This window comes from Ictalurus punctatus, chromosome 7 (assembly GCF_001660625.3).
Source record: "Ictalurus punctatus breed USDA103 chromosome 7, Coco_2.0, whole genome shotgun sequence".
NCBI lineage: Eukaryota > Metazoa > Chordata > Actinopteri > Siluriformes > Ictaluridae > Ictalurus > Ictalurus punctatus.
In genome coordinates, this window is record NC_030422.2 from 13,504,063 (window position 1) to 13,526,599 (window position 22,537).

Sequence of the window (22,537 nt, forward strand, 5' to 3'; positions counted from 1 at the left end):
CTTCATCATCATCTGTTGCCAAAAGCTCATGAAAGCTCATGAAACATTAGACAGAATTTTAAACGCAATACAATGGATAATGTTGCCAGACACACACATAAACGCAACTTTTATTTTCCCCAAAACTCTTTTAAACAGTGAAGTTTTAAAAGTGCAAAATGTCACTTAACAAGGATTCTTATATTTGTTATAGCTATACAATGCACAAAAAGTGACACTGCAAGGCAGAGGCCAAAACTTTCAGCAATAAAACACGTTAAAAAAAAATCACCAGACACTCACAGATTAATACATAAATAAATTAGCTAACTTTCAAGAAAAAGAGTGCCAAAACTAATACCTTTTTTTGGAAGCTTGTGGGAAATACACATTTATTCCGAAGTCATCACAAATATTCTGCTACACAGCAAAATGTAACCATGTGTTTTTCCATGTAATTACATTTCTGCTATTAAATCTCCTGCCGTTGCATATAATAAAGGAAGTTTAAAATTTCTGGGTTACATGTTATTTTCTTGTGGTTCATATTTTTATGCTATATATAAACTAAGTAACACAAAATAAATCTTAAATACCGTAAGTGCACTGAGGACCTCCTTGACACTAATTACCAAACGGCAGTAGCTGGAACAGTTGTGGGTGTATATTACAGTAAAGGGTTTGTTTACTATATTTTTATATATGTTTTTTTTTAAGCAGGCTTCATAGTTTAAAACGCTCTTACTCTGTATGGAAGACCAAATTGTCCAATATCAGGAAATACCAAACCACAGTCACGAATTCAAGCATTTTGCTAAATTTAGGATTAATCATATTTCATTTCATTTACTGTACATCTTTGAAATGTTTAGTCCACACAGAGATCTCAATAACTTTCTTTGTTGAACATACAGATTTTTGTCCACCACTGTATGTTGAATAACAATTATGTACTAATTGTACTAGATAATGTGTATCTAGTAAAACTATATTTTCTTTTTGAGGTTTGATTTCAACATTCAATGTCTGATATCTACTTACAGCTATCATTTATATATACAGCTATATGCCATTTGCCTGAAAAACACTAGTGGCAATAAAATTTCAAAGAGAGCATTACTTCTATGGCACAGCAATATATTATGTTCTAAAATGCATCAATATCCTGTATAAATTACACAATGTAAAGCAGTATCTGTTTATAAACCATTTATAAATGTATTTTGAAGGTGAACTAGTAGAAGTATCCACTTAAATTTTACAAAAGAATCTCTGCAAAGTCAAATGGACACTACGTGACCTCCTAAATAAAATACCTGTTTCTCTTACTGAAGTGCAAAAAAAACTTTTTTTAAAAATCTCCACTTGTAATCCACACAGTCAAAACCTGTTTAACCTTCTGGTGAGTCTTTCATTTCTCCAACTTATATGTTCTTCACTAGCTCAATATAAAGTGTGACGTTTGGTGTTCCCAACAGTCTATTAATGTGAACATCACCTTAGACCATCTTATTCCCTTACTGCAATACGCACTTCTCTTTTTGACTTCCATACTTTCTTTGTCTCTGCTCCAAAACTCTTCCCAACCTTTCATCTTCTTCCAAAGCTCTGCAACATAGAGAGAGGCAAAAGGAAATGAAAACTACAAAGTGATAATGCGAATGAACAATGTGCCTCTGATCTATTATTACTAGTGTTGGGTAAGTTACTCAAAAAAAGAAATCCACTACATGTTACTAATTGCTACTTTAACATTGTAATCTGATTACACTACTGATTACCACATGTAATAAAAGTAATCAGATTACTAATTACTTTTATTTCACGTTACTTTCAAAATCTATCAAACCTACAAAAATACACTACAAAGTGTCCCTCAGTTCTTCCAGTAATTTGGGCAAGCGTCAATGTATGACATGATCAGAAAAAGTTGGCTTTATCATAAAACTTGCCTCGAGTGTTGTCACTGTTTGTAGGACTACCAGACCGATAAGATATAAAACTTTTCTAAAAAGGCTAGTTTGATGTCGCTAGCCAAGGGGAGGCACAACTACGCTATGGGATTTAGCTGCTACAGTGCCATGCAAAGTACATTATCTTTCTTTATGCTCTGCTCATATCAAGTTCACGTAAACTGGAAATCATATAGACATTTACACATCTCGTTTTCCTGCTCAGCTTCAGACACTGTTACTGTCTCAGTTTCAACTCCTTTACTAGTTTAAAAAATAAATTGCCGTGTATCCATTATTCCTCACACTGACTGTGAGCTAGCGTTTGGCAGAATTAAGAGCTATCAGACACGTGTATTTCCATGTATTGTCCTGTATACCATGTCTGATTGGTCTACCATCCTCTTTTACTGACGTTCAGTTACGCAGTGACAAACCGCTCCAAGTGGAGAATTATTCAGGGCTAAAGAAAAAATCTTCGGGGCAAAACGTGATTTACTTTAAAACGCATTTTACTTAATATTGTTTTCTTAACAGTAAATTTGTAACGCAAGTAACGTAAAGTTATTGACATCAGTAACTGCAATCAAATTACATACATTTAAAATGTAACGTGTTACACCCAACTCTGATTATTACTTAATAGTACACCAGAGGCCAATTGGAAATATAACAGAGATCTGTAATAAACAGAGCTCACCCTCTCTCTTTGGCATCCATGTCATGGACCAGTTCATCCCTCTGGTTAACAAGAGACACCAACTCTTGCAGCAGCAAATGCTCTCTGGTTTTATGGGCCTGAGTCTTCTGCCACTCTAAAGAAAAGAAAAAACAGATAGAAGAATGAGGAATTGGGAAGAGGAAAAGATGGAGGGAAAACTTTTGGAATATTGCCTCTGAAGCCCATGGACTTGCAAAACATTTTCTGAGAGTGTGTGCATCAACATGTATGCTTTTGAAACAGACCAGATTTTAATCACGTCTAGTGTCTCTATGGAAAAGGCTGGAATTAATTCATTATTCATTATAAATGATTATAATTAATTAATTGATTGATTAATTACCAGAAATGTTCATTTTTAAAAATTCTCCCTTGTGTTTCTCTATTTTGCCCCTCCCTTGTCTTTCTGGTGTTTGTTTCTCCCTCACTTCCTGTGTGTGTTTGTTTGTGTGTGTCCCTGGGCATGGCACTCCACATCTTGATGGCTCCTGGTCAGTCTGCAGCAAATAAAAACCCTGCTTCTACAGTCACTCAGCAGCAGATTGTTCCAGCTATCACGATAAGGCCACTTCTGTTCAGCTCTTCGTGACCAACCGACCACCTGCCTAGCTCTGATACGCCGAGCCCTGCTTCGCCCTGTGCTCTGCTTCTGGGTCCTAAACTCTTGCTGGTTATCAAAGTTCCCTCCTAAGCTTGGGTTACTGTTGGTAAGGAGTTTCAGGTTTCCTCCCACCTCCCAAAAATATGCCTGTAGGTGGATCGGCTACTCTGAACTGTCTCTAGGTATTAATGTGTGTGTGTGTGTGTGTGTGTACTAGTGTCCCATCCAGGGTGTATTCCCACTTCACACGTAGTGTTCCTGGGATAGGCTCTAGAACTACCATGACCCTGATCAGGAGGAAGCATTTACTGAAGATGAATGAATGAATGAATGAATGATTATGTATATTAAAGCTGCAGTATCAAAACTATGTAAAAAATGAACAAAAATCACTTATTGAGCATGTACATTAAAAAGTCCGTATTCAAAACTTTCTTCTTACCGTACTCCGATTCTGTCAGGTTGTATTTCACTGGAAATGTCAGTTTGACATCACTTGCGTGGCCTTTGACGGCACCATGCCTTTGTGTGATTATGTCATGTGCGTAAGCAGAAAGAACTATATCGCGTGTGGCTGCGGATGATGGTGGAGTGTTTATAGTTTGTCCTTAAAAGAGTTGCTTAGAATTTAAACGTGTCATCTAGACGGCTGCTTTTAATCTGGATAGTTTTAAAGGCATTTTATCAGGTGACTGCAACAAATGAAATGTGAGTGTAACCATATTAACACTACCATATGCTATATGATGACATTTTCTTTCACTTGCATACAAATTTCTATACCTATAGACCATTGGTCCTGTTAGTAATGAGGTAACATGATTATGTAAATATAATTGACTAAAATACATAGCTTTACATATTTCTGTATATTTCAACACACATATGCACATCCATGTATAAAACACTTACAGTTTAGCCATTTAGACCCAGGGGTAACTGTTTTATATGTATATTGGGACTTTCATAAGTAATTGTTTTATTATGTATATAGGGACTTTCATATGTATATGTATATATTTTAATGGAACTAAAAAGAAACAGATCTACCAGTGTTGGGAATTTTCTGCACAGTTTTCCACATGCACCATGAGCTTATGTTTGCTGTCGGTGTCGAATGTCTTACCTTCTACTGCCATGAGATCTCTAAGCTCCACCTTGAGCAGTTCCAACCTCCTCTCCAAATCATTCTCCTCTAGTCTGTCATAGGGTTGGAAAGCTTATTAGGAGCTTATATGCAGTACATGCAAAAGTATTCAGACAGTCATTAATGGATATCATACAAACAATGTCCTGTACTCAGAGAACAACGTAAAAAGCTTTGTGCAAAATCCTCACAGTAATTGCAGATGGTCTTGTCTCCTGATTAAGGCATTCTTCTTGTTAACTAGCGTGAACCACTCTTGAATCAGTTTCTCTTCCTCTGCGCGATCACTACCTGCAAAAAATAGTGTTCAACTCAATCATTATAATAAGCAACATTGAAGATTCAGGCAACACTGCAACTTCTTTATATGATCGGTTTTGGAAAGACGATGTAGAAATGTGTGAGCAGTATCTATCCACTCCTCTAGGACTCCTCTGTAGTGAACAGTAACATGATGCCTACTGTATTACTCACAGTCACATACAACTGGCTTACCAGACTCCATAAGTCTTCTTAGTTTCCTCTCCACAATGTCGGCCCGGTGATCTATCTGCCTCTGCTCTGCCTCCAGGGCCTGCATCTCACTCAAGACATACTGACTGACATCCTACACACAAACATATTCCCTTCAACACACAAATAACAAAGGATACGATTCTTCAAACAATTTGGTTAGTTAATGCGAATGTTAACTTGAAAAATGTAAGTCTTTATCTGTAGATAGTAGTTGGCATTTGTTTTAATATGTTTGTTTTTTTTATAAAGTCATAAAAGCCTGAAACTGTGGCATGTCCTTTTATTATTATACAATAATGCACTGCATGTTCTGTGGTCCATGTGGAACTATTCATTTGCTTTGCTCAGATGAAATGGATGACAAAATACAATATATTTTATGTTAATAGCCTGCAAAGGCAGCAGACAGGCGAACAAACTGACCTGGCCATCTCCTGCTTTTCCCTGTTCCCCATACTCCACTATACATACACACACAAACACACACATATTAAATAATAAAAACAGCATTTATTACAATGTACCATCAGTTCTGCAAATCATTTTTACAGCAGCACTCAGCACACTCACTCAAATCAATTTGACAACAAACAACACTCACTCAAAGCTCAGTACAACAACTGACAAATATTTGGCAAGGGTGGACTTTTGCCAATTTTCAAAAGCACTTATCTTGATTACAGGAAGGAACCCATCTGCCTATAAGGAACCTATAAGACTTATGTGCAAAAACAAGTCTAACTTTTTGATCATTGTTATGCTAACAGGCCCCACTTTTGATCTGATCATAATGAATTGTAATTTAAATGAAATAAATGTGCTTACATGCTCCTGAGGGTGCTTTGGCTGCTCCACTCTCAGCATGACTTGGTCCAGTCTGTGTAACATCAACAAACAAGTTACATGCTTTGGATTAATTTCACAATTCTAAACATTTCCAGTTGCACTAACAGGAGATATATATATATATATATATATATATATATATATATATATATATATATATATATATATATATAATCTTAATTCCTACATATATTAATAATAATAATAATAATATAATTAAACATAACAAAAGCTATAGGGAAAAAATCAAGAGCAGGGTGGTGTGATGCACCCCAGTTCAGATGGAGTTACTGTTACCACCCTAATAATCGTGATCGATTTCTTGTCATAACATGGGCAAAGTGCTTTATTCATTTTATACCACAGTATTCTGCCTTTTAATCTATCAATTAATGACTCGTTCAACATTTAAAGTTAGACAAGCACACAAATCCACACAGTTCCTGTTATCACTTGTGCTATACCAGATATAAACCGTCGTTCCATAATGAGCCTATTTTATTTATCTCTTGCTTCAAGTTATTAAGACAAAAAACGTAGTTTGCCATGTTACCCGGAAACTAAACAGATTCAAGGATGCAGCTGAGCTGGGGTAACATAATATAATATAATATAGTGAAAACTGAACATTCAACTGAAATTCAACCTGTGAGTTACAGTAAACATTCCCAATGCTATGAGACTCTACAGCTTTCTAAAGTCCTGATTTCTAAATATAAGAGTACACAGGTATCTGTGTCCAAACCACACAATGTGAATTCAGGTACTTAAGGTAAATTGACTGAATTTTATATAAATTACCTCTGCTGCAGTCAGTTTCTCTGACATCTCAGTCTCTTCAAAAGACTCCCCTCTCAGCTGTGATCGCCGCTTCTTTACCAAATCTGCATCCCTGACATGAGAAAAACCCTTGGTGGATGAAGTGTGAGTCCTTGGAGGAACAACTGGAGCCTGGGCTCCCCCTGAGCCTCCCACTTGACTCATCCCTTGAGTCCGTTTAGTTCGAGGAGGTGGTACCAAACTACCATTGGTATTTGGATTCTCCTTAGTTCCTTTGTCAATGACGTTCCCAGCTGTCTCCTGAGCAAGGTGGCTGGTCTGGAATCTCTCAGCATAATAGCGTGCAGCAGCATCCGGGTCTGTGTTCTGTATTTTATCTCCCACGGCATAGCTTGACTCATTGCTGTTCTGTTCAATCTGTACCACACTGAGCTCCTGGCCAGTAAAGTGTGTTCGGATCTGGCTGAGGTAAGTCATAACAATGAGCCGGTCAGGCACGGGCAGCAGTACCATGTCAGAGGGCTCGATCAGTCTGGAGATGCCCAGTTCAGCAAAGCCATCAAAAGCCTGTGAGACAGTGTGGCAGTGATTAAATAGAAGAAAATGCTGACTGTACTTAGGTCTAAACCTATTATATGCATATGCATCCTATGTACTCTCAAAGAAACATTTTTGTATTTTTTTGTATGGGTTTTGTGAATACCCAATTATTTTAAATATAGAAACTATTCAGTTTATGTTTCTCTTTGGATTAACCCAGCACCTTCACTATGTCATAGTGGTAGTGAATAAATAATTTAATCAAATTGTCACACCAACTCAAGATATGTATCATGTTTTTATGCTTTCAAACAAATATACCAACTATCGTCACCATGTGTCATCCTAAGTCACTGTTCTAAATGCTTTATCATTTATTTACAGTAGATGAAAAATTCCAGCAGTGAGGCTTCAGTAATAATGCATGAGTATTTACATTAACTGGGGTGGAGCTTGCCACCAAGCTTGAATAAAAGTATTTGGTGCAGTGAAGCCATATTAGAGTGTACTAACATTAAATATACTTTGAAAATGTTGAAGATGTTTCAAGACATTGTGCTCAGGTGAGGATCACTGGTGGCAACAATAAAGTACAGATTTCCAACTGGGTACCTATCAACTAAAACTGTAATAAAGATGACCAAAATGGTCAAATGTACAAAGAGATAAGGACATAAAAAAGATAACCTTTTTGTTGTTCCGCTTAATGTCATAAGGATCCAGCATTTCGAAATTCCTAGATAAATGGAAAGATGATTTCTACATTTCTGAAATCATCGAAATAATTATACATTCATTTGTTTTACACACTTGATTCCTCAAATATCAAAGTACATACACTTTATCAGGATGGAAATTATGGAGGATGGCACAGAAAGCAAGACCATTTCGCCAGGAGGTGCTGAAGTTTGTGATCTTCACACCTTTGTGACCTTGCGTTACCTCTTGGCACCACTCTAGAAGAGACTGGCTGGAATCTACAAGGCATGTAGTCTGAGATGAAAGAAAACACAATATAAATGCATGTTAGCATATCCAAAATGGCACAAATCTACTTGAAGGAATACAATTTCAAAAACTATTCCTATACCTCTGCCTCAGTGGATGCAGCAGCGTTTCCTGGAGAACCTCCATGATGGACCATGGCTTCTGTCTTCGTATTCCCTCTGGTGAGAACTGGTTCATTAATGTTCTTATTAGAACCTTCCGCCGGATGGGTTATTTCATCAGCGGGAACCGAGGTATCATCTGGGAATGAGGCACTTAGACGTTTCTTCACACGAGGCCTTGGGACAGGCAGGTTTGAAGAATCCTCTGTGGCTTGTCTAGGAAACAGTGAAAAACAAACTATGAGGCAACATTTATTTTCTTTAACACATTTACTCGATACTTCTTACTATCAGTTCACATACATTTTTCAACTGCGTTAGCACAATATTACAGTTGGGGATGAATGAAAATCCAGAAACATATACAGTAGACCGACATGTGAGTGTATGTTTTGGTCATATCATTTACCCACAAAAATGCCTAAAATATTCTGTCCTTCATAACTTACCTCTTTATATCTAATGTAGCAGCAGTTTCATCTAAAGACACAGTAGCCAAATGAACCTTATCTTCTCCTTTTCCCTGCTTAACATCCTTCACAGTTGTTCCTACATCCTGATTTTTCTCACTGGATCTCTCTTCTTGTCTTTGTATTTTACCCGCATTATGAGGAACATTGCTTGTGGCAGTGTCACTCATAGTTAAGGCTTTAGCAGACTCACAAACTTTCTCCCTGCCAGTCTCTTTAACCAGCTGTATGCTGCCTTCATATTTAGCGGAGGAAAGCTCTGGACGGGCTGTAACTTTTTTCACAGTAACTAATATGCTATTAACAGATTTGTTATTCTCTAGTTCAAGTGCTTTGACAGTCTTTTCTGAAAAATCTAATGAAGACTCATTTCCAGAAGAGAGAGGTGGTTTGCTCTCAGTTTGATCCCCAATGGAGACAACATGGTTCACTTCGGATGGATTTTCATCTGAGAAAGTAGCACTGAGGCGCTTCTTTGAACGAGGAGCTGGAACCGGTGACCGCGCCTCTTTTTGTCCTTGATCAGGGACAAATGGAGGTGAGGATAAAACAGTTGGTATGTCATCATTAAAAGAAGCACTGTAACGCTTCATCACACGGGGCATTGGGAGTAGCGGTTCTGTGGGCTTGACTTGATCTACTGACTTCCCTTTGATCTCAAAAGCAATTTGCTCCAGCTCTCTTTCAGCTTTTTTCTCTTTGCCAGGCTGCATATAAGTAGCTGATTTTGTATCACCTTCCGAGTCAGACACATCTGTGGAGAACACTTGATTCCTTTTCTGCATTTCAGTTTTATTTTCAGTACCACTAGCTTTAGAAATGACAGGCACTTTGGCTTTACTTGACATCTCATTATTGTCTGAGGGGCAAATACCGCCAGTGCTTATTTCAGTCGTACCACTTTCCACTCGGTAATCATCTGGTAAAGAAGCACTAAGGCGCTTCTTTCCCCGAGGCATTGGGACAGGTAAAACAGTGGGACTCTGCACCATGGATTTTGTAGAAGCATCTTCATCTGCAGATGTCATGGGATTTTCTAAAGATATGGGCATACCAACAACTTTGTCCAACTTCTTATCCTCAATCATAGATCCAGACATTGCTGCCTGCACGCTCTTGGATACATCTGATAGACATTCAGTCTGCTTCACAACAGATACACGTTCCTCAGTGTGTGAAGAGTCCTCAATCAGATGACTGTTTATCTTGCTGCCACACGGTGAAGCAATTGATACATTCGGACAAGGAGAAATGGGTTCTTGATCTTTCATGACTGCTGTCAAAGAAGCTTCTTGAAGCCTGGAGTTCAAGCGAGCCTCCTGTGGTGGTGGAGGTTGACTAGATGTTAAAACTGAGGTCTCTTCATTTCTAACATTCTCTGAATGTTTTTGTTGGGATGTTAGAGAGTATGTCATTATCTCTTCTCTCTGAGGCTTGCTGCTTGTAGGCTGGATGAGTGCAGTGATCTCTTGAGCACTATGGTTCTGTGGCCTTAAGGGTGAGAATACAAATCAATGTTGTTGTTTTTTTAATAAACATCAACCTTTCCAATTATTTCAAGAACATTCCAATTAACAACACCAAAACTGTTTTCTAAGCTAGAAACAAGCAACACTGCTGGCAAGCAGTTTCAAAAACAACCCCTCAGCCAACAATTCAATTTTCAAGAATCAAGCACAGCATTAATCCAACATCATCGAGTTTTTTTGTGTGTTTTTTTTTTTTAATCTTTGAAACGTGCACATGTAATAGATCAACTAATTCAAGCATTAATACTTCAAGACACAAACATACAAGGCTGCTTCAGGAAAAGCTTTGCAGTACAAAAAGATGAATGGCAAAAGGCATGGAAAGCACAAACTGGATTAGGTCATGCTGCCACTCAGACAACATTCCAACACACTCACCCCTTCTCTATCAAGAATGGCTTATCAAAAAACTCTCCTTTAATATTCTCATCAACATCAAATATTTTCTTTTTGGTTGTTTCACTAATTTGAAGTAAAGTGTGCGGGACGTGTTCTTCCTCTTCTTTGGTAATATCATGTAGGTCTGCCTCTGTTAGTGGAGGCCACTTCTTCATCTGGCTATGTTCTCCATTCTCGGTAAGCCAGCTTTCAACATCTTTAGAGCACAAGGATGTCTCAGATCGACTGTCAGCCAAGTGCCACATGTATGGTTCAGCACTTACAGGGAATTTAAACTGCTGAGGCTTAGTTGATGAAACATGTAATGCTTTTTGTAGGATTGGCTCCTCGGCAGGTTCACTCCAAGGCTGTATGGGTTTCACACTAACACTGTTTTCAGGATCCACCGAACAACAGGGGTCATCAGTGGTCAATTGATCCACATCCACTCCAAAACCAGAGGGCTGCAACATCGCAGCTACTGTCTCAAAACTAAATAAAATGCATAACTTGAGTGGGGCATAAATAATAGCAATAATATCATTCAAAATCTTTGAAAAGCTAAAATCTCTTTCAATTAAGATATTATTATGACAAAACTTACAAAAAATGCTTACAGAAATGTGTTTTACGGCATTTACAAATCCTATTTAAAACCTGTACTTTTAATCCTACCATTTCACAGGAACAACTTTCCTCAATTTTATCCTCACACGACTATTGTGGATTCAAAGTTGTTTTTAAAAAAAAAAAATAAAAAAATAATAATAATAATAATAATAATAATAATAATAATAATAATAATAATAATAATTCACAATTCCTGTGCTCAATGAGCTCTCTAATTTGTGGATTTCATGTACAACCTGCCAGTCAAATAGACTATGTGTTGCTCTTTGGTAAGAAAATGATTATATCTGCAAAAGGAATTTGTGATAAGGTAAACGATTATTTAGTACACAGTGATCTAGATAGACAACATTTTGTCCCATTAAGGAGAAAAATCGCATTAGAAGGTCACAAAAAACATGGGCAGCATTTGAGTATAGTACTCACATCACACAGTCACATCACATTAGAGAACAGACCTATTACATAAGTAAATCTCTACAACAATTAAATGTTTTAAAAACATTTTGCTTTAAGTCATCTTCCATGCTGCATATTTGTCTCTTGCTTACCCTTTGTGAAAAACACCAACTATGGATTCAACAAGGCCTGAAGATCCTTCTTTTACTATAAAAGGATCCTCTGCCTCCAGTACCTCCCATCCAGATGTTATATCAGTCTCTGAGTTGTCTGTAGTGTCATGGGTTTGGCTTGGAGATGACTGCTCCACAGTGTGCTCTTCCAGGGATTGCTTTTCTTGCAGTGGATTTCTGCTGATAATTGGATGTCTTAAGAAGATACTAGGCTGGAGTCCAATGCCAAAATACTGTGTTCATGCCAAATCCTCCACACTCATGCAGTTCAAATTTCAAATACTATTCTACTCAAATCATACATTTGTAGATACATAATGTTCTTCAAATAAATCTTTATTCTTTTATTGACCAATAAGTTACATTTGTGAAAAATAAGCACAAATGCCACACGTTAACCATGCAAATTATTAACAAACACTGGTGTATTAGTGTGTGATGACTGGAAAAATACATCACCCAAAAAAATTCACAGGCACAAATTAACTCACCCTTCAAGAAATTCTTGGCTCTTTTTTATTTCTGGGGATTTATCTTTATAAAGACAGGGAATCAATGTTCACTCTGTTGTCATAAGATACATTAAGTAAAATACACTCTGTAAGTATGTCTTACCAGAGAGTTTGATATTCACTGTTAGATCCCGTTTGCCTATCTCATGTGGCGTACCACTGAGTGCCATTTCAGGCTCTGTTTGGGTCTGGATTTGATTGGGGTTTGTTACAGACATGTCAGTTTGTGTGGAAAGTGTAGTAGACATTGATGGGAATCCAGGAATCCTTGCTTTGCTTGGGCAGCAGTACACCAAAGTGGACATAACTGTTTTATCCTCAACTGTAGGAAGATCATTAGCAACCAAAAGCATCATTGTCTTCAAAGGTTTTTCTCCAAAAAGTGGCAGAGGAGGCAACACTCTGTCTATTTCAGTAAGATCTTGAATTATGTCTTTCCTAGATGGCATTCCAGATATACTTGGTGCATACGAACAAGATGGTAGGAGTGCAGTCATTTCATACATTAACGTTCTTACAGATGGAAATCCAGGAATTCTAGCTTTATCCGGGCATGTTGGTGTAATCAATACAGTTTTCACATATTGCTCATAATGTTTGGTTTCACTTGAAATTAAAACTGATTTCTGCTTTACAGGTTTAACCCACAGTGTCTTCTCCTGAACTTTCCATGATGACTCCACTGAGACAACTGAATTTACTGAAGGAAAGCCTGGAACAAGAGTAAACCCTGGGCAAGAATTCAGCATACTTCTCATGTCTGACTCTTTTCGTAAATAGAATTTATCCACTTTGATGTAAGGTATAGAAGGAAAGCCGGGCGTTTGAGCTTCTCTTGGGCAGGTTGGCACCAAAGCAATCATTTTCTTCATATTGTAATAGTCTAATTGTTCACAAGGAGGGTCAAAGTGGCATTGGTCACAAATATCTGATCTTGTATTGAATAATTTCTCCCACAAAGACTTTTTCTCAAAAAGCCATACAGGTGTGTGTGTTCTCTCTCTTGATTGGAGCCCAACAATTCTTGAGGTTTTTGGAATACATGGCTGAAGATTTACCATATTAGGAGCAACTTTGCGTTTTGGTGCAAATGGGAATCCTGGTATTCTTGTCAGTGTTGGACAAGTTGGAGCTAAGGCAAACATACTTTTCATTGAGTCTCTGGTCTTGTCTGTTTTGTCCTTAATAAAAAATAACTTGTGTTTTGGTGCACTGCAGCACAATTGAATTGTATTTAGATTGTCAACTAACCAATCAAAATGCCTTGTTCCTTCTTTAGTAGGGAATCCAACAGTTTTAGATCTTTTGGGGCAAGAGTGAGAAATATTTAGCATTTTTGGTTCTGGTACAGATGGAAAACCTGGAATGCAGGATTTGGATGGACAAGTTGGCAGCAAAGCAGCACTGCTTTCAAGTATCCTGTTCTCTTTTGCTTTATTTATAATAATTGTAGGATTCTTAGTTTGCCTATCCATCAGAATGAATTGACTGGTTGGCCAATTTGATGATCTGGGGATCTGTATGCTCTGGCATCCAGCTATATGAGAGAGCATTGGGCAAGAGGGACGAATCTTTTGCATGTTTGGCTTCTGACCTTTACGTTGCTGTGCAGATGGAAAACCTGGAATGCGTGATGCAAGAGGGCAGGTGGATAATAAAGTCATATTTTTATTTATATCCTCTGCATCTGATCTAGTTTCATTAAAATTAATTGTGTTTTCTTTTAATTGTTTGCTTAAATTTAGTGTCTGACCACTGACCCACACCAAATTGTTAGATTCTTGTTTAGATGGATATCCAGGAATTCCAGAGATCATTGGACATGTTGGAAGAAGCCTCGACATACTTGGAACCACTTTGACTTGAAGTTGTGATGTAGTGGTGCATCCATTTACTTGAGCTGCTGGTGCTTTTCTCAAAGTATGCCCAGCAACTACAGATACGGTAGATACTGTTGAGAAAGTTGAAGAAAAGGTTTCCATGGTGTCACCTTTCCATCTTTCTTTTGAGCATGGTGCAGATGGAAAACCAGGAATGAGTGTTCTCTCAGGGCAAGTTGGAGCAATAGCCACCATTATACTGGAAATCTCAGTATATTGAACTGGTTTATTTATGATGAAGGTCAGTTTTTCCTTTGACTGCATGTCCCACAAACAGCTTTTCCTGTTTAGCCACTCCACATGAGGCTTGTCATCTTGAATTAGGGAGCTTGACGCCATACCTGCTACTCTGGAGATCTTGGAGCAAGATGTACTTATGGAGGATATTTTAAATAGTTTTCCCCTGATGGCAGAAGGATAACCTATAATACTTGTTTCACTGGGACACGAATAGGCCAGAGATACCATATTTCCAATCATTTGTGTATCATACTGAGGTATTGCCATGTACAGAACGGGTTCTTCTGTTTTAGGTCCCATTACCTTTCTCCACAATGTATTTCCATCTCTAGGCCAGTCCATTCCTTCTGTCTCATAAGTAATAGTCATAGCTGTAGATGGGAATCCAGGAACTCGACAAATTCTTGGGCATGATGGAAAGAGATCAGCCATGTTAGGTACCCATTGGACCTGCTGTAATTTGGACTTAGTGTTACTCATGGAAGGCTCTAAATTACATCTGTCTTCCACTGTCTCTTTTTCATCCTCATGTCTGGATGTGAGTTGATCTGGTCTTTGTATCAGGTTCTCAAATCTATACTCATCACAAGCAGAGTGCTCTTTGTATGTATAATCATCTGTATTTTGGAACTCAGCATCTGTACGTTCAATTCTGAAGAAAGTAAAACATTGTCTTAAGAGTATGCAAGTACAGATGGTATTCCAAGGACATATATTCACAAGTTCTACACCGACATTTTCTCATACATAATTGCATAAGTTGTCATCAGTTTCCAAAAGTCATGCCACAAAACCAATAAACAACACATCCATAAAACACCACAAGAATACAAACAGGACTCATTCAAGCTTGCACAATTTCCTTTGCAATATAGCAGTGTCTGAGAGTGCATTCAGATATGTAGTAGTAAGTCTGTTTGAATCGAATCCTGGTTTGTTTTCCTCTTTGGTGTGGTTTGCAGGTTAGAACACAAGGATCATACTTGGGTGCAAAACAACAACTCTAGCACAGTTCAATTGCAGTTAAAACGTTATGCAACCCTGTATCAACACAACTGCCGGAAGTGAACCAAACATGCTGTTTATTTTGGGATGTGGCGAACAATTTCCTGTAGATGAAAGCTGCTAAACTGAGCCACAAAGCGCAAACTAAGCCAAAGGACAGCACTGTAGTGAGAAATTAGATGTTTTATGGATATAATGAACTCAAAAAAATAAACAATGGATACACAAAATGTTTTAATGTAGGTACGTATAAAATTATCTAGCCATTTATTGAGTGCCGGGTCCATGTTCTCTGTGAATGGGTGATTTTTTTCTGATTTCTATTCACACTTGGTGAATTAATTTTTTGAGTTATCAGCCCTGCACAATGCTCAGCCAACATTTTTAGGTTTGTTTAATTATGTGCAGTGTGAAAACAAACCAATCAAAACAGCAAACAATGCAAGTTTCTCTCTGATTGGGACTCAGATGGACTAATAGGCATGAAAGCACCCTAAGATGTTGAACAGATTCCTTTTCCATGTCATATGATTTGAGAGGCTTTGCATTCCGTATGATACAGCATGTCAAATGCTTTTCATTTTTATTAGTAGTAGTGAAACGGAGAGGTAAATGAAGCTGTTACCGCAAGCCATCCAGTATAGCATTGGTCCAAGTTACACTATAAATGCAAAGAGCTACAACTGTAACTCACCTTTCTCCAGCCGTGAGCAATAATGGTATGTCTGGAGGTAGGGAGTGCCACATTCTGCAGTCTATTTTGCTGAACACAGGGTTTATGAAAATTATTCTGTGCACTGTCCACTGACTACAGGGTGAGAAATATATATTTGTTTGCATTACAAAACTATGTCCCAAACTTACCCACTTTCCAGAATTCCCTTTTCTCCTTCCTCACTTCTTATCCAAAATCCTACATCCTCTTTGGTTTCTTCAAGGGAACTAGAGGTCAATTTAGTTGCATTGATATGAGTCACTTCATTTACATCTGAACTACTTGTTAAATGCTGAACAGCAATATCACATTCCTTTGAAGAATTTCTTTCCTCTGTTAGAATTGTAATAGGAACAGTTGTCATAGAAAAGCTTGAGATGAGAGATGACTCTAAACTCAGTGAGCCACAGGTTTCAACTATTGCACAAGGTGACAGTCTATTTGACATGATATGCTTTTCTGATATTGGTGGTGGTGCACATGGGAAGCCAAGAATTTTTGCTCTTCTTGGGCAAGATGGTTTTAATAAAACTATGCTTTGTATACTATCTTTGTCATCTATACAATCATATTGAGGTGGATATGAAAGTTTGGACCAGTATGATTGATTCCTCATTCTTTTGATCCATAATGGCTCAGTGTCCACTGGCCATTTATAAGAAACAGATTCGGTGTTGAGTACAGATGGTATTCCAGGGACACAAGAAGCTTTTGGACAAGAAGTTAGAAGTTTTATCATGCACTGAGAGCACTCATGATTCTGTGTTGTTAGGGATGGAAAGCCAGAAGAATGTGATTTTCTGGGACACGCTGGCACCAAGGCCACCATAGTCCTTGTAAAATCAATGTTTTCTTTAAATGTGTCCAAAACCTGACTCAGAATATACATGTCTGATATTCTCTTCCTTGGCATATGAATAAACCGTTCACTGTTTAATCTCCACTGTTGAATTTCATGATCTGTTCTCATAACTGTTATGGATGGGAAGCCTAAAATCTCTGAATTGTTTGGGCAAGATGGCATCATATTTACAATATTTTGGTCTTTCTGAGGCCTATACTGTGGGGCAGATGGGAATCCAGGAATCCTTGATTGTGTTGAGCAAGTGGACCTTATAAGACTCATTGAATTGGCTGTTTTTGCATTATATGTAGACATATAAAGAATGTGTGGGTCACTTGTGGTGTCATGTGTGCGTTGTCTTTTCCACAGTATTACACTATCCATATGCTTATATTTATCATCTGGCTCAATGACTAGCAATTTTGAAGCCAAGCCAGAAATCCTTGAAGTTGTGGGGCAAGTTGGACATAGACTGACCACATTAGGGACTATTTCGAAATGAACCGGTACAGATGGGAAACCAGGAGCAGCAGTTACTGGACATGTTAATGCCAGTGAAAACATATTTCTCACTTGTCTAATATCATTATATGGCTTTTCCAAGTCATGAATAACCCTTATTTGATCTTTATTTTGCTTCACAAATAATGGCGTGTAGTCGAATCGGCATAGTGAGAGATCGTGCTCAATACTGAGAATCACCGAAGGGAACCCTGCAATACTGGAACTTTTTGGACAAGATGGTATCATATTTATGATACTTGGATGTTCTTGTGGTATGGACCCTGGAGTAGATGGAAATCCAGGAACCTTAGATGCTGTTGAGTAAGACGGTCTTATAGGAATCATTGCCTTAAACATATATGGGCTCTCTGTAAATAAGTGTAGGATCTGCACTTTACTTTTCTTCTTTTTTCTTTCCCATAACATCATGTTATTCTTTGGCCAGGTTTCAGGTTCTGAAATTGTAAATGGCAGTCTTGAAGGTAGGCCAGCAATTCCTGAGGCTTTAGCACAAGTTGGAAGGAAATTAACACTACTTGGTATGCCTTCAGTATCAAGGGGCACAGATGGAAATCCTGGAATGCTGACAGATTTTGGACAAGTTGGCTTCAGTGAAATCATTTTGTTCAGTATTTTAATGTCATGATACTGTATTCCCAAATTGTGAATATGCTTAGCAGGTTCCTTTTTACATGGCATGACTCTTATTGACCCTTCAAATGATAGCCATTTGATAGCTTTCTCTGGCAAGTATAAGGATGGCAAGCCAGGTATAGATGCAGCTCTTGGGCAGGATGGAAGAATACTGACCATGCATGGCTCTCTATATATCTTGGTATTATCAACCTTTGACCTCTGAGGTAAGGGTATGTCAGGAGTAGCACTTTCACTCAACTGAGGCTCACGCATATGTTCAAAGCAGTATCTGTCTTGATATTCTGTATCCTTAGGGGCCACTGTATTTATTCTTTTGTCTTGTCTCTCCTCTTGTGACAGACTTTCATCTTTAGGCCACTGCACATCCTCCATTTTAATATCCTCCCCAGATGGGAATCCAGAAACATGTGATGCTTTTGCATCAGACAGAAAAAAGTCAATCCTATCTGACTCACTTTTATCTGCTTTTATTTTTGCCTTATGGACCTGTGCAAATTGTGGACTGTGTGCAATATCAGAACATTCTGACAAGTCCACAATATTTTTCACAGCTTCATAGTCTTGATTTGATTTCTGGTAGTCAGTGGCGAGATTATTGACCTCCTCTTTTATCCTGGTTGATCCACTGATGGGCAAAACTCCACTTTGACTTTGATCTGTGTCACATGTTGATGTGAAGGGTGACCAACTGGAAATAAATGTCCTTGGGCAAAAGGGAAGGAAAGCAGCAGTGCTCTTTGCTCTGAGGGACATGGAAACCAGAATTCAGGTCAAATAGTGCAGATGTTAGATGGATTGAAGTAAAATGAGCAACTATGCATGTCTACACAGATGGCAATACATGCATGCTATAACTAAATCAGAGCCTAAAGGTTATGCACCTATAAGTACTGCTCTGTTAATGTGCATGCAAATAGAAAAACTAAATGCAACCATGCTATGTCATGCTAGACTTACCCCTGATCGATTTTAATCTTTTCTGGGCTAAATGTCAACTCTGTAGTAAGATTTATTTCTTGCTCATTTTCATCTGTTTGGACATTGTGCAAATTTGTAAGCTCAGTTTGTAGCTTTAAGTTCTCCTCTTTATCAGTAAACACTGCCTGCACCTCTGTTGACTGTTGTGATAGGGTGCACTTGACCTCAGCCAAGGGGGAAGTAGACTCTTTGACTATGACAGATGATGGAATAGTTTGTGAAGCTGTATTGGAAGGTGTCTTCTCAGCCACATCCATGTCAGATTTAGGCAACTCAAATGATTGGGCCTCTGAGACACTAGGAGCTTTGGGGGTAGATTGCAGGTAAGAGACCATACTCTCAGGTCTGGGAAGGAAAAACACTAAAGTGAAATTTGTCCAGGCATGATATGACCATTTCCGCTTACAGATTTTATACTGAAAACGGCCACGGAAACACATTGATAAAGTAGCACAAATCAAGGTTCAATCTGGATAACAAATCTATCCAGCTTCTAAAAACAACAAAACAAACAAACAAAAAAACCATCAGCAACGTTTTTGCATCAAGAAATGTACTGGGGTGATGACATCACAAAATAAATTGACAATACAGCCGACTGTAAAAACACATGATACATGATAAAACACACAGGTGTATGACATTGTGATATCAAACCGGTTTCTCAAAAGAATGATAAAATTAATAGGTAGAAGGTGCTACATGTAACACTTTCACTAGCATTTAAGACTGATGTATGTACTTCAATGTTTTTGTGAAACCTGGCACTGATTGTGTTAATATATTTTAATAGAAATAAATTCTTAATGCTTATCAAAAGTATATCTTGTTTTACAAAATACATTCAAACAAAAAAATAAAACAGTCGTGCAAATATAATGATCAGCCATCTGCCTTTTTAAATTAATTAATATATTATTTATATTGACAAACTTTTGCATCTAACGAGGTTACAAAACCTTATTAGACTTATTTTTACTACAGTATGTACCAGTGGCCACCAACCTGGATATCTACATTCCTGAAGATATCACTTCCAACCATGATTGAACACATTTTATGCAGATCATCAATACACTTAGTTGGATTGGATAATATGTGTTCGATCTAGCCTGCAACTGAATTCAGCAGCAAGTAGATTTTTGTGTTGGTGATTACAGCTATATAATATTATCTATTATTACATAAGCTCTATTATATGAGACTGTATCTATTACATAGAAATGGATTTGGAGGGATGTTTAAACAAAAAAAGCCACACAAAATCATACAAAACCAAATGCTATCAGTTTTTTGATGCTCTCTCTCTCTCTCTCTCTCTCTCTCTCTTTCCCTCTCTCTGAGCAAGTTTGTAGAATTATATTCATTTCCATCCTTTTACTTTCTCTTAAACATACCGCAGGTGATTCTAAACAAAAAACGTTTTACCTTTTTACATCAAGACAACTGTATGAACTCTTTGTTTTAACCGTTAATGAACTAACAGCTCATTTTATTTATATTCACATCTTTTAATTGCTAGACTGTTCAGGAAGTTCAAGAAGAAAAGTCCTCAAATACATTTAGCCATTTAAATAATAATCGATTATTACCTCTTATTAATCTGAATTTTAACAAAAAGTATTATTATATACTATCGTTGTATCATTGTGTTTCACTTAGTCAAGTCTCATCAGTTCAAAAGAAAAAAATCACTATGTGTGTCACAAATATTTGCTTCATTGACAATTATATTACCTGTATACAATTATATTAACTGTACTTATTTAGCTATTAAGTGATATTAAGTGGTTAAGTGATTCCTGGATTTAAAGCACATAGAACAGTATGCTTAAGAATAAATACAATTAAAGATGCAAGCAGCATTTTCGGGGGCCAAGCACCCATCTGTGAGCCGCACATTCACAAACACGCTATAAGTGTTACTAAGAAATAACCATAAAAGCAGAGCCATAACTTTAGGCAAAGGGATTCAAGAGTGATTTTAGCTTCACTCATGATATGTAAGTTTTAACCACAGAAAGTGGTGGAATTCTCTGACTGGAGGACGCAATTTTAAAAAAAATCTGGGTCTTTTCTCATCAGTCTGGGCCTTTTTGTCCCACTTCGTGTAAGTTTAGACAGATCTCAAGATGATGTGAGCTGAATTTGGTGAAGATTGGACAAAATATGAAGGAGGAGTAGCAAAAAAGGCGCTTAGATGGAAGAATTTTTGCATGTTATTGTAACTTTTGACCAATAAGTCATACTGTCACGAAATCTTCTGCATAGCCTTAGGGCATGAGCCTGATGATTCCTACAAAGATTTGTGTCAGTGTGCAAGGTCGTTGCTGAGATACACCCTCAATTCCTGTTTGGTGGCTTTGCCGACAGAGAACTTTATAACTTACATGTGCTACTTGGCCCTCTAAATACAAAAAAACCCACAAAAAAAAACCAACTCCAACAATGCCTCAAACTCAAATGATTCTCGTAAGGCAGATTACCATATTAGATGACCAACAACAGTTTAGAGATCCATAGTGAAAAACTCTACTGGGCTCCTTTAAAAAGAGCTTTACAACCTTAAAAAATGCTTACAGCAAAATAAAAAATAAAATAACAGTATCCAAAATTGTTTGAAAACTTGACTGACCGTTTAGGCTACAGGAGTACCTCAAGACTTCTTTCAAATACATGACAAAACCATTTACCACTTTTACAAGCCTTTTAGATTCCCTGGTCTGTTCTCAAGTCTGCATCCCAAATTAAATGTAGAACACTTTTTTTTCCCAATGCATTAGAATTTGTCGACTTTTATATATTAAATGTGTGTAAGTCTTCAAGTAATATAAAATGTGTTTAAATGAAAGAGGTGGACAAATGGACAATAATGCAATAGCTCTAATGCAACCTTTCACAGTCTACCAAAGTTTTTTTTAATAGCAATGTGTATGTTTTTCATTGGTTGACCCCAAATGCTGTTATTATATCAGTCACTCACCTTGGTGCTGGCTTCACGATCTGCAGTTCAAACAATGATTCTCTATCTGGTTTATGATTGGCTATGGTGATATGCCCAGCCTTGCAATGGGACGATCTTAAGTCTTTGGCTTGGTGAGCATTTGATGTTTTGGTATCTGTATTCTCCTCACCTTTCACGTAATAAGAAAAACAACAATGTAGAAAGGGAGTATAGTATATATAGATTAGCAGTGAGAACTGATGTGCCATTCAAAACAGTTCTTACCAGGACAGATTGCAGTGGGATATTCCTCCTCTCTCAATATGCCGAGTTGTCTGTGCGACTCTGAAAAAAAAAAAAAAAAAAAACTATTATTTACGAATGCTATGATATGTGCAGAATCTGTTGACAAGCATGGCTTTGTAGAGTTTTACATTAACTTTTGTCCTCAAATTAAATCCACAGGGTGCCTGTGCCTCCAAAAATGT

The 22,537-nt window shown here is 37.5% G+C and overlaps 1 protein-coding gene across 10 annotated transcripts in view; it reads right to left on the reverse strand.

Moving 5' to 3' along the window:
- Positions 1 to 92: 92 nt before the first annotated feature.
- The window catches only part of ehbp1l1a (EH domain binding protein 1-like 1a), a 47,532-nt gene continuing 25,087 nt past the window's right edge, over positions 93 to 22,537 (reverse strand). For 4 of the 10 annotated variants that reach the window (XM_017472274.3, XM_053681273.1, XM_017472270.3 and 1 more), the window contains 21 exons: positions 22,335 to 22,394; positions 22,089 to 22,239; positions 19,085 to 19,450; positions 16,272 to 18,869; positions 16,102 to 16,170; positions 12,386 to 15,054; positions 12,262 to 12,304; positions 11,750 to 11,947; positions 10,569 to 11,060; positions 8,641 to 10,152; positions 8,173 to 8,407; positions 7,921 to 8,075; positions 7,770 to 7,818; positions 6,564 to 7,109; positions 5,742 to 5,793; positions 5,340 to 5,377; positions 4,896 to 5,007; positions 4,592 to 4,691; positions 4,380 to 4,453; positions 2,632 to 2,746; positions 93 to 1,587 (listed from right to left, as the gene is read on the reverse strand). In XM_017472274.3, the coding sequence (XP_017327763.2) occupies positions 1,497 to 1,587; positions 2,632 to 2,746; positions 4,380 to 4,453; positions 4,592 to 4,691; positions 4,896 to 5,007; positions 5,340 to 5,377; positions 5,742 to 5,793; positions 6,564 to 7,109; positions 7,770 to 7,818; positions 7,921 to 8,075; positions 8,173 to 8,407; positions 8,641 to 10,152; positions 10,569 to 11,060; positions 11,750 to 11,947; positions 12,262 to 12,304; positions 12,386 to 15,054; positions 16,102 to 16,170; positions 16,272 to 18,869; positions 19,085 to 19,450; positions 22,089 to 22,239; positions 22,335 to 22,394 (9,725 nt within the window). In that variant the 3' untranslated portion in view covers positions 93 to 1,496. Of the gene's footprint in view, positions 1,588 to 2,631; positions 2,747 to 4,379; positions 4,454 to 4,591; positions 4,692 to 4,895; positions 5,008 to 5,339; positions 5,378 to 5,741; positions 5,794 to 6,563; positions 7,110 to 7,769; positions 7,819 to 7,920; positions 8,076 to 8,172; positions 8,408 to 8,640; positions 10,153 to 10,568; positions 11,061 to 11,749; positions 11,948 to 12,261; positions 12,305 to 12,385; positions 16,080 to 16,101; positions 16,171 to 16,271; positions 18,870 to 19,084; positions 19,451 to 22,088; positions 22,240 to 22,334; positions 22,395 to 22,537 lie in introns of those variants that run through there. The other 6 variants (XM_053681272.1, XM_047156774.2, XM_017472275.3 and 3 more) reach the window with 6 other exon arrangements.